Source organism: Urocampus carinirostris, chromosome 17 (genome assembly GCF_059441175.1).
Source record: "Urocampus carinirostris isolate Australia breed hairy pipefish chromosome 17, RoL_Ucar_1.0, whole genome shotgun sequence".
Lineage (NCBI taxonomy): Eukaryota > Metazoa > Chordata > Actinopteri > Syngnathiformes > Syngnathidae > Urocampus > Urocampus carinirostris.
In genome coordinates, this window is record NC_142365.1 from 32661199 (window position 1) to 32673860 (window position 12662).

The window sequence follows — 12662 nt, forward strand, 5'->3', positions numbered from 1 at the left end:
CCGCAATGTGATTTCTGCCAGTTTATTTTAATGCTGTTTAAGCCTCCGGCTTAAAATCAGGTGCATTTTTTACAAAAACAAAGTTGAGTTTCTTCCTTAAGTTTGAGGATGCCGGTGTGCTCTGTAGTCTGGAGTGTACATTACGTAAATGTAGCTAGGTGAAACTCGTGATTCTTTTCGTTTGTAATGGCCTCAATTTTGTAACATTCTCAATTGTAGCTTTGGGCCTTGAAAAGACCACACCTGTGTTGAGCAATGACTGTGTGACTGTGTTTGTCTGTTCCTCCGTGAGCTCCCTGAAAGGCGTTCGCAGGGAAACAAATAAATATTTAACCTTGACCTAAAAAGAAAACAAATCATCATGAAATGTTTTGCATTTATATAGCGCTTTTCAAGTCAATGACTTCCCAAAGCGCTTTACAATGTGCTCCACATTTCCCAATAGCGCTAACCTGCTTATTGAGGGTATTAGGGGTTCAGTGTCTGTCAGATTAATTTGGGATATTAATCTTTGGCTGATATGAGAGTCAAGGAAGATGCAGGTTTGATATCAACAGGAGGCCCCCAGTAACCGCGGGGAGAAAAACTGACCCACTCCTTCGAATGACTCCCCTTTTCTCTTTGTGGCCCAGTGACCCGATTGTTTTTATTTAGAAGAAGTCAAGCAGTTGTAAAAACATACCATGATGAGTTTCCTGTACCCTTCAAAATAAAGACTGAATGTATGCATATATTTTAAACAGAATCATATAAAAGAGTAGAAAAATAGAGAATAAGTAATAAAAATAGTATGAACTCAAGTATATTCCATCAGAGCCATTTGTAACGTGAATAATAGAGATAATAGAGAAAATTACAAATAACTAGATTTAATATACCTTACAGTGTCTTACCCAAGGACACTTCGACAAGTAACATCGACATCATGAATGCTGAAAGAAGCTGATGCATTTCAAATGCATGTCTTATATACTCAGATGTGATTTAGTCGTACTCCCTTTTAAAGGTAAACTTTTCAAAAAGATTTGTCTGGTTCCGATGCCCAATTAATAAGACTTCTTCATTGACTATTTGCCTTTCAATACATTTTAAAGTGGCGTGTGGCAGCTGTGCGCAGATGTGCCTATGTGTGTGCAGATACTTGAGCACATTAGCAGACAGTGACTGACAGGTCTCATTTGCCACTTAATTTCCAAGAGCGAGCGCCCTTCACCCCGGCGGCCATTATGGCTGGCCAAAAACATTAACCTCCCTTCCTTGCAAGAGTAAAACAGCATTCACTTCCTGTTACTCCCGCTGACTTTTGCTCAGCACTACTTATCAATTTCTTTGATTTAGACCGGACATGTCCAAAGTTTATATTGTCACTATACAGATGCTCCCCTACTTACGACTATTCCACTTGCGAAAAACGGTAGATACGAAGATTTTTTTCGGGGTGTCGGAAAATATCTGGACATGGCTGTTAGATTTTGTATTGTGTCCACCTTTTTCTGAGTAAAGGACAGTACTGTAGTGCATCTTTCCACCGCTACTGGTGTGTGGCGCTGTGAGAGGTCAACAAGAATCCACCCCGTAGAAGAAATCCGCTTCCTCTTCCAAGTTTGTGTGTAAACATTCTATACTGTATCTACAGCACGCTAAGAACTTTGACAATTTTATTGTTTAATATCTCGTGCATCCATTCAATATGGTTGGTGTAAAGTGTAAATAAGAGGCGAGCCGTTTTATTTGAAATGAAAGTGGAATATAGAGGCTTGATGCTGTTGAGAAAATTGTTGGATCGCTGATTTCGGACACTTTACCACGGAGGAGGAAGTCGCCTGACTCTTAAAGTTCATCTTCCAAAAGTAGGTTTAACTTAACTTTATTCATCTTTATAGAGCATGATATTTAGTGAAATGTTTTTTTTTGTTGTGAAAAAACAATACAGTTTACTCATACAAGCCTTAAACATACTTATACAAACCTTAAACATACATTCCATACAAAATATAGCACTGAAGCAACTTACGAAAAAAATTCAACTGACGAACAAGAACTTTCACCTCTTCAAGAATCTCCAATATGTTTTTCTTGCTGCGCCCTCAATGCAGACTTCTACTGAGAAGTACTCAAGTGTTGCTTTCTTTCTGTAAAAATACTACAAAAATACTTCTACAGTAATACTATCATACGAAAATACTACTACAGAAATATTTTCCAATACCGAGTACGGTTGTTAAAACATTGCTAGTGCACAGTTGTAACAGTTTGATTTATTATTACAAATAAGCTTCTTATATTTGAATAATTATTTATTTGATAGAAGTATTTAACAAGAACAGCATAGAATGGAGTGCTTGTGTCATATCGATCCTTTAGTGTGGACAGCATTGCTAATCAGAGTCAGTCAACAGTTGTGGCAAATGTGTAATGCAGTGCCTGCAGTTGGTGCAGTTTTCCAAGGCAAATTGCTTGCAATCAACACATTTACCCACTTTTTTATTTTCTTTGCCATCATCTTCAGCCATCATTAGGCTAACATTTTCCCTATGTGGTTGTTAGCTAGCGTGAACACAAACACACAAAAATTGACACCCAGAATGTGAACATTACAGCCATTGGCCAGAAATCTATCAACCTTCAGCATATTTGACATGAAACACAACACAATGAGAAAGAAAAAGTTTAAAATTATGCCTGAAAATGTGTTTTTTTAACATAAAATTGAGACAATGTCATTCCGAGTCTTCAAAAGTCTTGTATAAGGTCAAAATGGAAAGGGGATTCTCCAATACAAGTGGTATCACAAAACAATTGGTCAAACTTTGACTGTACCCATGTTACAACTGTACGTGCAAAAATTGATGACTTCTTTGACTACTTATTTCATTGGTTTTCACAGGGACACCACCGATGGGCAGCATTGCTGTTTGGGTTGCGGTTCTGGCCGCGCTCTTAGCTTGCGGCTGGCCTGGAGGGCACCGCAGAGGGAACGTGGAAGCTGCTGGCTTCCCGCAGACGTCTATGGCATCCCCATCTACGGTAAATCGCAACTCATTACCATGGTCTGTATTTAAGCTTTAGGTCTTCTTGGGTTTTGCTGAACATGGTCGGGGCCCATATTGGATTTTTAATTTTTACTCCATCTTTACTGCATCTTCTTCAATACCCAGATGTGGGTAGTGTAGCCAAAAATTAGACTCAAGTAAAATGACAGTTACTTTAGTAAAAGTGAAAGTGTACTTGGTAAAAAAAAATAGAATTACTCAAGTACTGAGTAACTGGCAAAGTCTTATTTATTGAATTTTTAAGCAACCATTCAATAAGATCATCAAATCATCAAAGTTCATCCAATTAACAATATATTACATTTAATTTAGAAATGTATTGTATTGTATTGAGCACAATGATCACATCTACAGCCACAGTACCTTTTTGGGCATTTCTCATTGGAGTATCAATTAAAGAGGAGCACTTGTGCTTTCTGCGGAACTCTTGTTAGTCCCTCTGTGGGAGGTGGCTAGAGTATTTTTCTGACTCTTTCTGGGAAATCAATACAGAGGAGGGGATTCCCAGCCCCCTTGCCCAACCAAACTAATGTGTTGGGAGTCATTAGTTGACCAAACTCCCGAGCGCCAAGCAGGGAGACAATAAGTACCAATGTTGTAAGTCTTAGGTATGACCCAGCCGAGGCTTGAACCAGCGACCTCCCAGTCTCAGGGAAGGCGCCCTTACCCCCAAGGCCACAGAGCTGAATTAGCTGCAGCTATATACACTGCGCACACCGTACAGTCAAATAAAACAAAACAAAAATTCCTAACCTTGCTCGAAAGGGCCACTTTGGGTCACTTTTCAAATCGAAATAAAAGAAACATGACTTATTTGTGAGGCCCACGTGAGAATCTTGCGTGAAGGGATTTGATAAACAGGTTCAATTTAGTCTAATATACTGAAGTAAGAATACACTTGTTGTTCACAAATTTACTCAAGTAAAAGTCAAAGTATATTGAATTAAAATATACTCTTAGAAGTACAAAAGGTTCCAAAACCTACTCAAGTAAATGTAACAAAGTAAATGTAACTCGTTACTACCCACCTGTTACATAGTTTTTATGTAGTAAAGAGTGTGCTTTTCTAAATATCTTCATTGTATTTCTGTTATCATATAAATGCTGGAACAAAAATAACAATAAGTAGGTTGGAATGAAGATGCAAGGCCACAGAAGTAAAATTACGCCTTCCCTCATTACCATGATAACGTTTAACACGGACTTTATGACTGCTCGTTTTATAAACTTGCAATAACTCTTGAGCTTACTCATACAATTCAATGCGAGGTACAAGAAGGAACTCGGCCGTGTCCTAAGGAAACGCTCCTGTATTTTTTATTTTTATTTGTGACGTTGGGTGATGTTTGTCATATGCCGATCCCTCTCTCTGTCTAATGACGTTAAACTTTAGGAGGTATCCTACAATAGAGAAGTCAAAGGGTGCATCAGAATGAGCTGCATCAAATTTAGCTGATATAGATACACACAGTAGAATACATATTGCATTTTATTTTTTATATTATATATATATATATATATATATATATATATATATATATATATATATATATATATATATATATATATATATATATATATATATACTTTTCCGAATGTCGTACATCGTCAATGTTTCGTATCTCTAGCATATAGTAGAGTACAGAACTGTTTGCGGAGCGGGAATAGGACTGGAAGTGGATACAAAGAATAAGCGGTAGAGCATGCCGGCGCTCACGCAGATGAATCGGGTTGCCAGGTACAGTTCTGCGGAGCGCTGAAAAGCAGCGCGCATGGTACTGGTCTGTTTATTCGTATCCTGAAAAATAGTTTTCACTTCGATGTATTTTTTTTGCGTTCATTTTGCTCGTAACCTGAAAATTTTGTATGTAGAGACATTCGTAAGTAGATGTATGACTGTATTAATGTTGTGTTTTCAAGGTCAGGAAGATGCTTTTTTGGGGGGTGAAGTGCTTGAAAATGCTTGAAATTGTTGCCATTGCCATGTCTCTTAGCAGTCTGACTCTATAGACCTTGCAAAAATGAAGAACATTTAAAAAAAACTGCGTGAAAATAACGCCAACACGCCTACTCGGTGCCTTGTCATTATGGCATTGTCATGTGAAGTGTCATCGCCCCCTACTGATTGTCCCCAAGAGGACAACTCTATTAAGAAAAAACAGCTATTTTGTCTTTTCCGGCTGACAAACGTCTCCTCAGATGTGTGTATATATCCATATATATATATATATATATATATATATATATATATATATATATATATATATATATATATACTGGACTGTCTCAGAAAATTAGAATATTGTGATAAAGTTCTTTATTTTCTGTAATGCAATTAAAAAAACAAAAATGTCATACATTCTGGATTCATTACACATCAACTGAACTATTTCAAGCCTTTTATTATTTTAATATTGCTGAATTTGGCTTACAGCTTAAGAAAACTCAAAAATCCTATCTCAAAATATTAGAATATCATGAAAAAGTATACAAGTAGGCTATTCAACTAATCACCTGAATCATCTAATTAACTCGAAACACCTTGCGAGGGTTTCCTGAGCCTTAAAAACACTCAGCTTGGTTCAGTAACCTAAATCACTGCTGATCTGACTGCTGTCCAGAGGACCATCATTGATACCCTCCATCAGGAGGGTAAGACACAAAAAGAAATTTCTCAAAGAGCAGGCTGTTCACAGAGTGCAGTTTCAAAGCATATCCACAAAAAGTCTGTTGGAAGGGAAAAATGTGGCCGGAAACGCTGCACAACCAAGAGAGATGACTGCAGCCTTAACAAAATTGTGAAGAAGAGCCGCTTCCAGAATTTGAGGGAGCTTCAAAAACAGTGGGCTGAAGCTGGAGTCCAGGTATCAATAGCCACAGTTCACAGACGTGTCCGGGAAATGGGCTACAATAGCCGTATTCCCATGGTCAAGCCACTTCTGAACTCAAGACAACGGAAGAAGCGTCTGACTTGGGCTATGGAGAAGAAGCACTGGACAGTTGCAGAGTGGTCCAAAGTCCTCTTTTCAGACGAAAGCAAGTTTTGCATTTCATTTGGAAGTCAAGGCGCCAGAGACTGGAGAAAGGCTGGAGAAGAGCAAAATTCAAGTTGCTTGAAATCCAGTGTGAAGTTCCCACAGTCAGCAATGGTTTGGGGGAGCCATGTCAGCTGCTGGTGTTGGTCCACTGTGTTTCATCAAGTCCAGAGTAAATGGAACTGTGTACCAAGAGATTTTAGAGCACTACATGCTTCCATCTGCTGAAAAGCTCTATGGAGATGAGGATTTCATTTTCCAGCATGATCTGGCACCTGCCCACAGTGCCAAAACCACCAGTAACTGGTGCACTGACCATGGCATCACTGTTCTTGATTGGCCAGCTAATTCCCCTGACCTGAACCCCATCGAGAATTTGTGGGGTATAGTTAAGAAGAAGATGAAAGACACCAGACCTACAAATGCAAATGAGCTGAAGGCCGCTATCGAAGCATCCTGGGCATCAATAACACCTCAGCAATGCCACAGGCTGATTGCCTCCATGCCACGCCGGATTGATGCAGTAATCCGTGCAAAAGGATTCCCAACCAAGTACTGAGTGCATCAATGGACATTTTCAAATGTTTGATTTAGTTTTGCTGTTATAAAATTATTTTTTTTACTTGGTCTGAGGAAGTATTCTAATATTTTGAAATGGGATTTTTGAGTTATTTTCAGCTGTAAGCCAAAATCAGCAATATTCAAATAATAAAAGACTTGAAATAGTTCAGTTGATGTGTAATGAATCCAGAATGTATGACATTTTTGTTTTTTTAATTGCATTACAGAAAATAAAGAACTTTATCACAATATTCTAATTTTCTGAGACAGTCCAGTATATGGTAGGGGGGCCTCTCCTTGTGAGAGGTAAGAGATTTCTCCCACCATGGTCCGCTGTGTGTCGTAAGAGGCAACTAAAGTGGAGGGAGCGAGGGGACTGGGGATCCTCTCCTCTCTATCTCTACTCCCTAAGCGCAGCAAGACAAAAAAAGGGGGGCGGGAGACCGCAAGGTCTCACAAACCCTAGTTATAGGGTCACTAAATGTGAGAGGATGTGGAAGTAAAGCTACTGAGTGGAAGAAAGAGGAAATCGGAAGGATGAGGACTAAAAGGAAGGTTGATGTGTTAGCCTTGAGTGAAACAAAGCTGAAAGGAAAGGGTGAATTACAGCTTGGAGGTATGTATGGTAGAAGGTCTGGAGTTACAGGTGGACATGCTAGAGAAGGAGTGTCTGTGCTTGTGAGTGAGAAAGCAAAGGAAAAACTGGTGGAGTGGAAAGAGTTATCTTCCACAATGATGTGGTTGAGGTTGAAGTGGGGTGTAGAAGTATGGATGTTTATAAGTGCATATGGACCTGGTTCAGAAAGAAGCGCTGAGGAGAGAGAGGAGTCCTGGAAGGACTTTTCCGAATGTGTGGCAAGTGCGAAAGAAGGGTGGGAAGTGGTAATACTAGGTGACCTGAATGCTAGAGTGGGTGATGAAACGGTTGAAAATGTAATTGGTAGATATGGAGTACCAGGAAGAAATGAGAGTGGGAAGAAATTGATTGAGTTATGTGTGGAAAATGAGTTGGTGATTGGAAATACATTGTTTAAAAAGAGGGACGTGAATAAGTATATCTTTGTCAGTTGTTGTGGTTAGGAAAGGGATGTTAAGTAGATTGTTGGATGTGCATGTTTACAGAGGTGAAATGAGTGGTATGTCTGATCATTTTTATGTGGAAGGAAAACTGAGAATAGATGGATCGTGGAGGGCTAGTTATAAGAAGAGTGTGAGGGAAGAGGTGAAAATGTCAGAGTTGAATAAGACATAAAAGGAAAGAGAGGATAAGGGAAGAGTATGAACGGATTAGTAGAAGATAAATGGAGAGTGTGGAAATTGAATGGAAGTGGTTTAAAGAGGCAGTGTTGAGGAGTGCAAAAGAAGTGTGTGGAATGAGAAAAGTTGGTCGGGGTATTAGGAAAGGAAGTGAATGGTGGAATGATGAGGTATCAGAGGCTGTGACAGAAAAGAGACATGCCTTTGAGGAGTGGCTGCAAGACAAGAGTGGCAATGCCTATGAAAGATAAAAAGTGAAGAAAAGGTTGGTAAAAGCGGCAGTGGAAGCAGCGAAAAGGAAAGAAAATTATGAATGGTGTCGAAAGATAGAAGTGAACTTTGAGGAAAGGAGAAATTGTTCTGGAAAGAAAAAAAGAGTAAGAAACAGTTAGTCTGGAAAAGAAGAGAAAGTGAAAGATAAGGATGGTAGATCGCTGGTTAAGGGTAGTGGAGTCAGGACGAGATGGGCAAAGTATTTTGAGGAGTTGCTTAATGTGGAGGATGGGAGAGAAGTGAGAGTCGAGGCGATCGATGGTATGGAGAGATGCCCGTGTTGGGTGATTTAAATGTGAAGCCTGTGTAAACATGGGAGGTGCAAGAGGCAGTGAAAGAAATGAAAGGGGGAAGGCACCTGGGTTGGATGGTTGTACTACTGAATGTCTGAAAAAAGGTGGCACAGCTATGATTGACGGGTTAGTACGATTGTTAAATTTATGCTTTTTAAGTGGTGTGGTTCCAGTTGATTGTTGTAGTGCATGTGTGGTGCCATTGTATAAGGGTAAAGGTGATAAGTATGAATGTAGCAATTCGAGAGGTATCAGTTTGTTGTCTGTGCCGGGTAAGCTGTATGGAAGAGTTTTGATTAAGAGATTGAGAGAAAGAACGAATGAGGTAGTGATGGAGGAGCAGAGTGGTTTCAGGAAAGGAAGAGGATGTGTGGATCAGGTGTTTGCAGTACGACAGGTGTGTGAGAAATATTTTGCCAAAGGTAAGGATGTTTATTTGGCATTCATGGACTTGGAAAAGGCATATGACAGAGTTGATAGAGAGGCATTGTGGCAAGTGATGATGATGTATGGAGTGGGTGGAAAGTTGTTGGAAGCATTGAAAAGTTTTTATATGAACAGCAGAGCATGTGTAAGAGTAGGGAGTGAGAGAAGTGAGTGGTTCCCTGTGTTGACTGGTGTGAGACAGGGGTGTGTGATGTCACCATGGCTGTTTAATGTGTACATGGATGGCGTGGTGAGAGAGGTGAATGCAAGAGTATTTGGCAGAGGTGTAGAGATGATGGACAACAGTGGAACAGTGTGGCAGGTAAGTCAGTTGTTGTTTGCAGATGACACAGCGCTTGTGGCTGATTCTGAGGAAACATTGAGAAGGTTGGTAACGGAGTTTGGAAGAGTATGTGATAGGCGTAAGTTATGTGTCAATGTTGGGAAGAGTAAGGTGATGAAGTGTTCACGTGATGGAGTGGGCATGACGTTAGAAATCATGTTGCATGGACAGGTGCTGGAAGAAGTTGAAAGCTTTAGTTACTTGGGTCGTAATGTGGCTGCAGTTGGTGGAATGGAGTGCGAGGTTTTGCACGGAGTGAATCAAGTAAGCAAGGTTTTGGGTGCTCTGAGGAGAGTGATGAACAACAAGAGTATGAGTATGGTTGTTAAGAGGGGACCGTATGAGAGTGTGATTGTGCCGACTGTGTTGTATGGTGCAGAGACTTGGAGCCTGAACGCAGATTTAAGAAGGAAATTGAATATTTTTGAGATGAAGTGTTTGAGGACTATGTTAGGAGTGACGAGATTGGATAGATTGAGAAATGAAATTTGGAGGGACAGAACTGGAGTAGTCGCGGAACTGAGCAAGCGTGTTGATAAGAGAGTACTCGGTTGGTTTGGACACATGGAGAGGACGGATGAGGAGCGAATGTTGAAGAGGTTCTACAGATCAGAAGTCAATGGAAGGAGACCAAGAGAAGGCCACGATTGAGGTGGATGGATGGTGTTATGAGTGCATTGCAGGAAAGAGGTCTAAATATAATGGAAGCTCGAGCTCTTGTTGGTGATAGGAAAGGAGTGGAGAGGTGTTGTGAAAGAATAATGGGATTGTGGACGCGTTCCTAAGGATGGGCTGAGCACCCGTATGATGCGGCAGGGGTAAACCAGTGAAAGCTGTCAGGCCCTGCTGTTGAACAAAAGAGTGTGTTGTGTCACCCTGACCCGAGTGACATGGCCGCTTTCTGGTGTCTCATTTCATCTGGAGGGACGAAAGCATGACCAACTTAGCTGCTGAGGTGCCTAACTTGTTTGGGTGTTTGGGCAATTGGGTCGGCCATGGTCCAAACAATTTTGTGTGTGTGTGTGTGTTTTTTTTTGTTTTTTTAATTTTATTTTTCCCCTTTTATTTTGGGCAATTGGGTTGGCCATGGTCCAAAAATGTTGTGTGTGTTTTTTAATTAAAAAAAAATGTTTTTTTTTGTTTTTTGCTATTTTTTCCCTTTTATTTTCTTTGTTATTTTATGTGTTTGTCTTGCTGTCGGTCACCCCTCTTGAGGGATATGACCTAGGTATATATATATATATATATATATATATATATATATATATATATATATATATATATATATATATATATATATATATATATGGAAACACTTCATCTCAAAAATATTCAATTTCCTTCTTAAATCTGCGTTCAGGCTCCAAGTCTCTGCACCATACAACACAGTCGGCACAATCACACTCTCATACGGTCCCCTCTTAACAACCATACTCATACTCTTGTTGTTCATCACTCTCCTCAGAGCACCCAAAACCTTGCTTACTTGATATATATATATATATATATATATATATATATATATATATATATATATATATATATATATATATATATATATATTTTTTTTTTTTTAAATAATATATAATTAATAATGATAAAATATTATGCACCAAATCACTTAGTGATTAGTATTTTTATGTTTTGCAGAAGATCCCTTAAAAACCCATGAAATATACATTAAAACATTCAGAGATCTACAAAAGAAATTGTAAAATACAAAACAATTTTATCTTATTACTCTCTGAAAAGATGAAATGTCTATCAACACCATAAAGTCTTTAAAAAGCCAAAAAAATAAAAGTAGAATTAAAAATATTAACTTGTCAGTGCTATAAATAATAAAAGGCAAACAAAACCAAAACATTTACAATTCTATTTTAACCAATTTAGACACAGATCCTCTGAAAAACACGCGAAAAATATAAATTAAATTAAGTAAAACAAAAAGCAAACGATCACAGTCCCAAAGATTGAAAGATCGAATGCACTCTGCTTCGGATAAATCAATATCAATAATATGATTCTGAATTTGGCTCATTTTTCTGCTTTTATATATACAGTACTTAAGTTTTTCCTCCGTATTGAACTCCATTACTAGCGAACACTTATGAAGCCCTTTCCGTAGGCAAGCTGCGCGTGGATTTTTGAAGCAGAATAGCAGAATTCATGTCAGTTTATAGCAACCCATTGACACAAAAACATTGTAGTTCATTAGATAGGAACAGCTCAAAAAAGCACAAGGTATCAACTTTATTTTAGTCATCAAAGTCAACCAAAAAATTTTTTTTTGGACACTGCTGGATTTTATTCTTTTGAAGGTACTGAAAAAAAATAGAAAATATCCTTAAAAGTGCTTACATTTGGTCATGAAAAAGTTTTTAGGTTAGGCATCCTACGCATGCCAACAGTCCAATCAGGAGGGAGCACAGTGATTTTTAGATATGGTAATTGTCTTTTAATGTGTTCACTATTTTTTCCTTGTTATCCTTTTGTTTTTGATTAGGAGTGTCAAAAACTGTTATTGGTTTGCCTAATTTAAACTGTGCTTTGTTTGTGTGTGTGTTTGCAGAAGAGGGTTATGGCGTCCGAGAGCATCAATCAATGTGAGTACGAGTGTTGTGTCTAAATCAAAGAGCAGTTTTGCACCCCATGACACTTTAAGCTCTTTTATTTTTCTTCATCTCACTTGTAGCGCCACATTCAGGTCTCCTTTTCAAATCGCCAGCCGTCAATACGAAACAACTTTTATGAAGTAGAACATATGTTTACAAGCTTAAAAAACACATTACTTACCGAAAAGTGTTTCAAGGTGAACCTCAAAGCTGCTTATTGGAACTACTTAGTGACTTACTTTATTCAAGATTCAGGCCAAATCATGTTGTGTTCCACTTCACTTGACAATTGTGAACTTTATCCAAGCTTTACCAAGAATTGTCATACATTAACCGAAACTGCACTATTAATTTCACAATCAATTTTCCAACTATATCAAGAGCAGTGTGTTGAAGTTATGAAGATCAACATTATTGCATTTTATTCATAATTTCCCATTAGATGTTTCAAGTGTAAATTAAGATTTAATTGTATCGAAGATTTGTATATTTTTTAAATTATAATCTGCTGAAAAATATCACCATAAAAGACACTTAATATGATACTTCTTTGTCAAAACCCCTGGGGTTTAAATAAACTAGAAATAATCACAGTCATGTTTCATTTTAAATGTGTAGTTGATATTTTATATACAGTACATACATATTATCTGTTAAAACATTGAATGCATTTATCATTACATCTGTGAGCAATCAATCAATAGAATAACTGTAAATACCTTGAATTTGCATGTGACGTCTCCACTCTTTTTATCTTCAAAAGCTAACAGAAAGTTAGTTTGATATTTAGCCAACGCAATTACTTT

At 38.3% G+C, this 12662-nt stretch overlaps 1 protein-coding gene across 3 annotated transcripts in view; it reads left to right on the top strand.

Annotated features, from left to right (window-relative positions):
• Positions 1–12662, top strand: part of fstl4 (follistatin-like 4) — a 277646-nt gene that overhangs the window by 21402 nt on the left and 243582 nt on the right. For all 3 annotated transcript variants that reach the window (XM_088321797.1, XM_088321798.1, XM_088321799.1), the window contains exons 2-3: positions 2888–3027; positions 11814–11847. In XM_088321797.1, the coding sequence (XP_088177923.1) occupies positions 2899–3027; positions 11814–11847 (163 nt within the window). In that variant the 5' untranslated portion in view covers positions 2888–2898. The remainder of the gene's footprint in view (positions 1–2887; positions 3028–11813; positions 11848–12662) is intronic.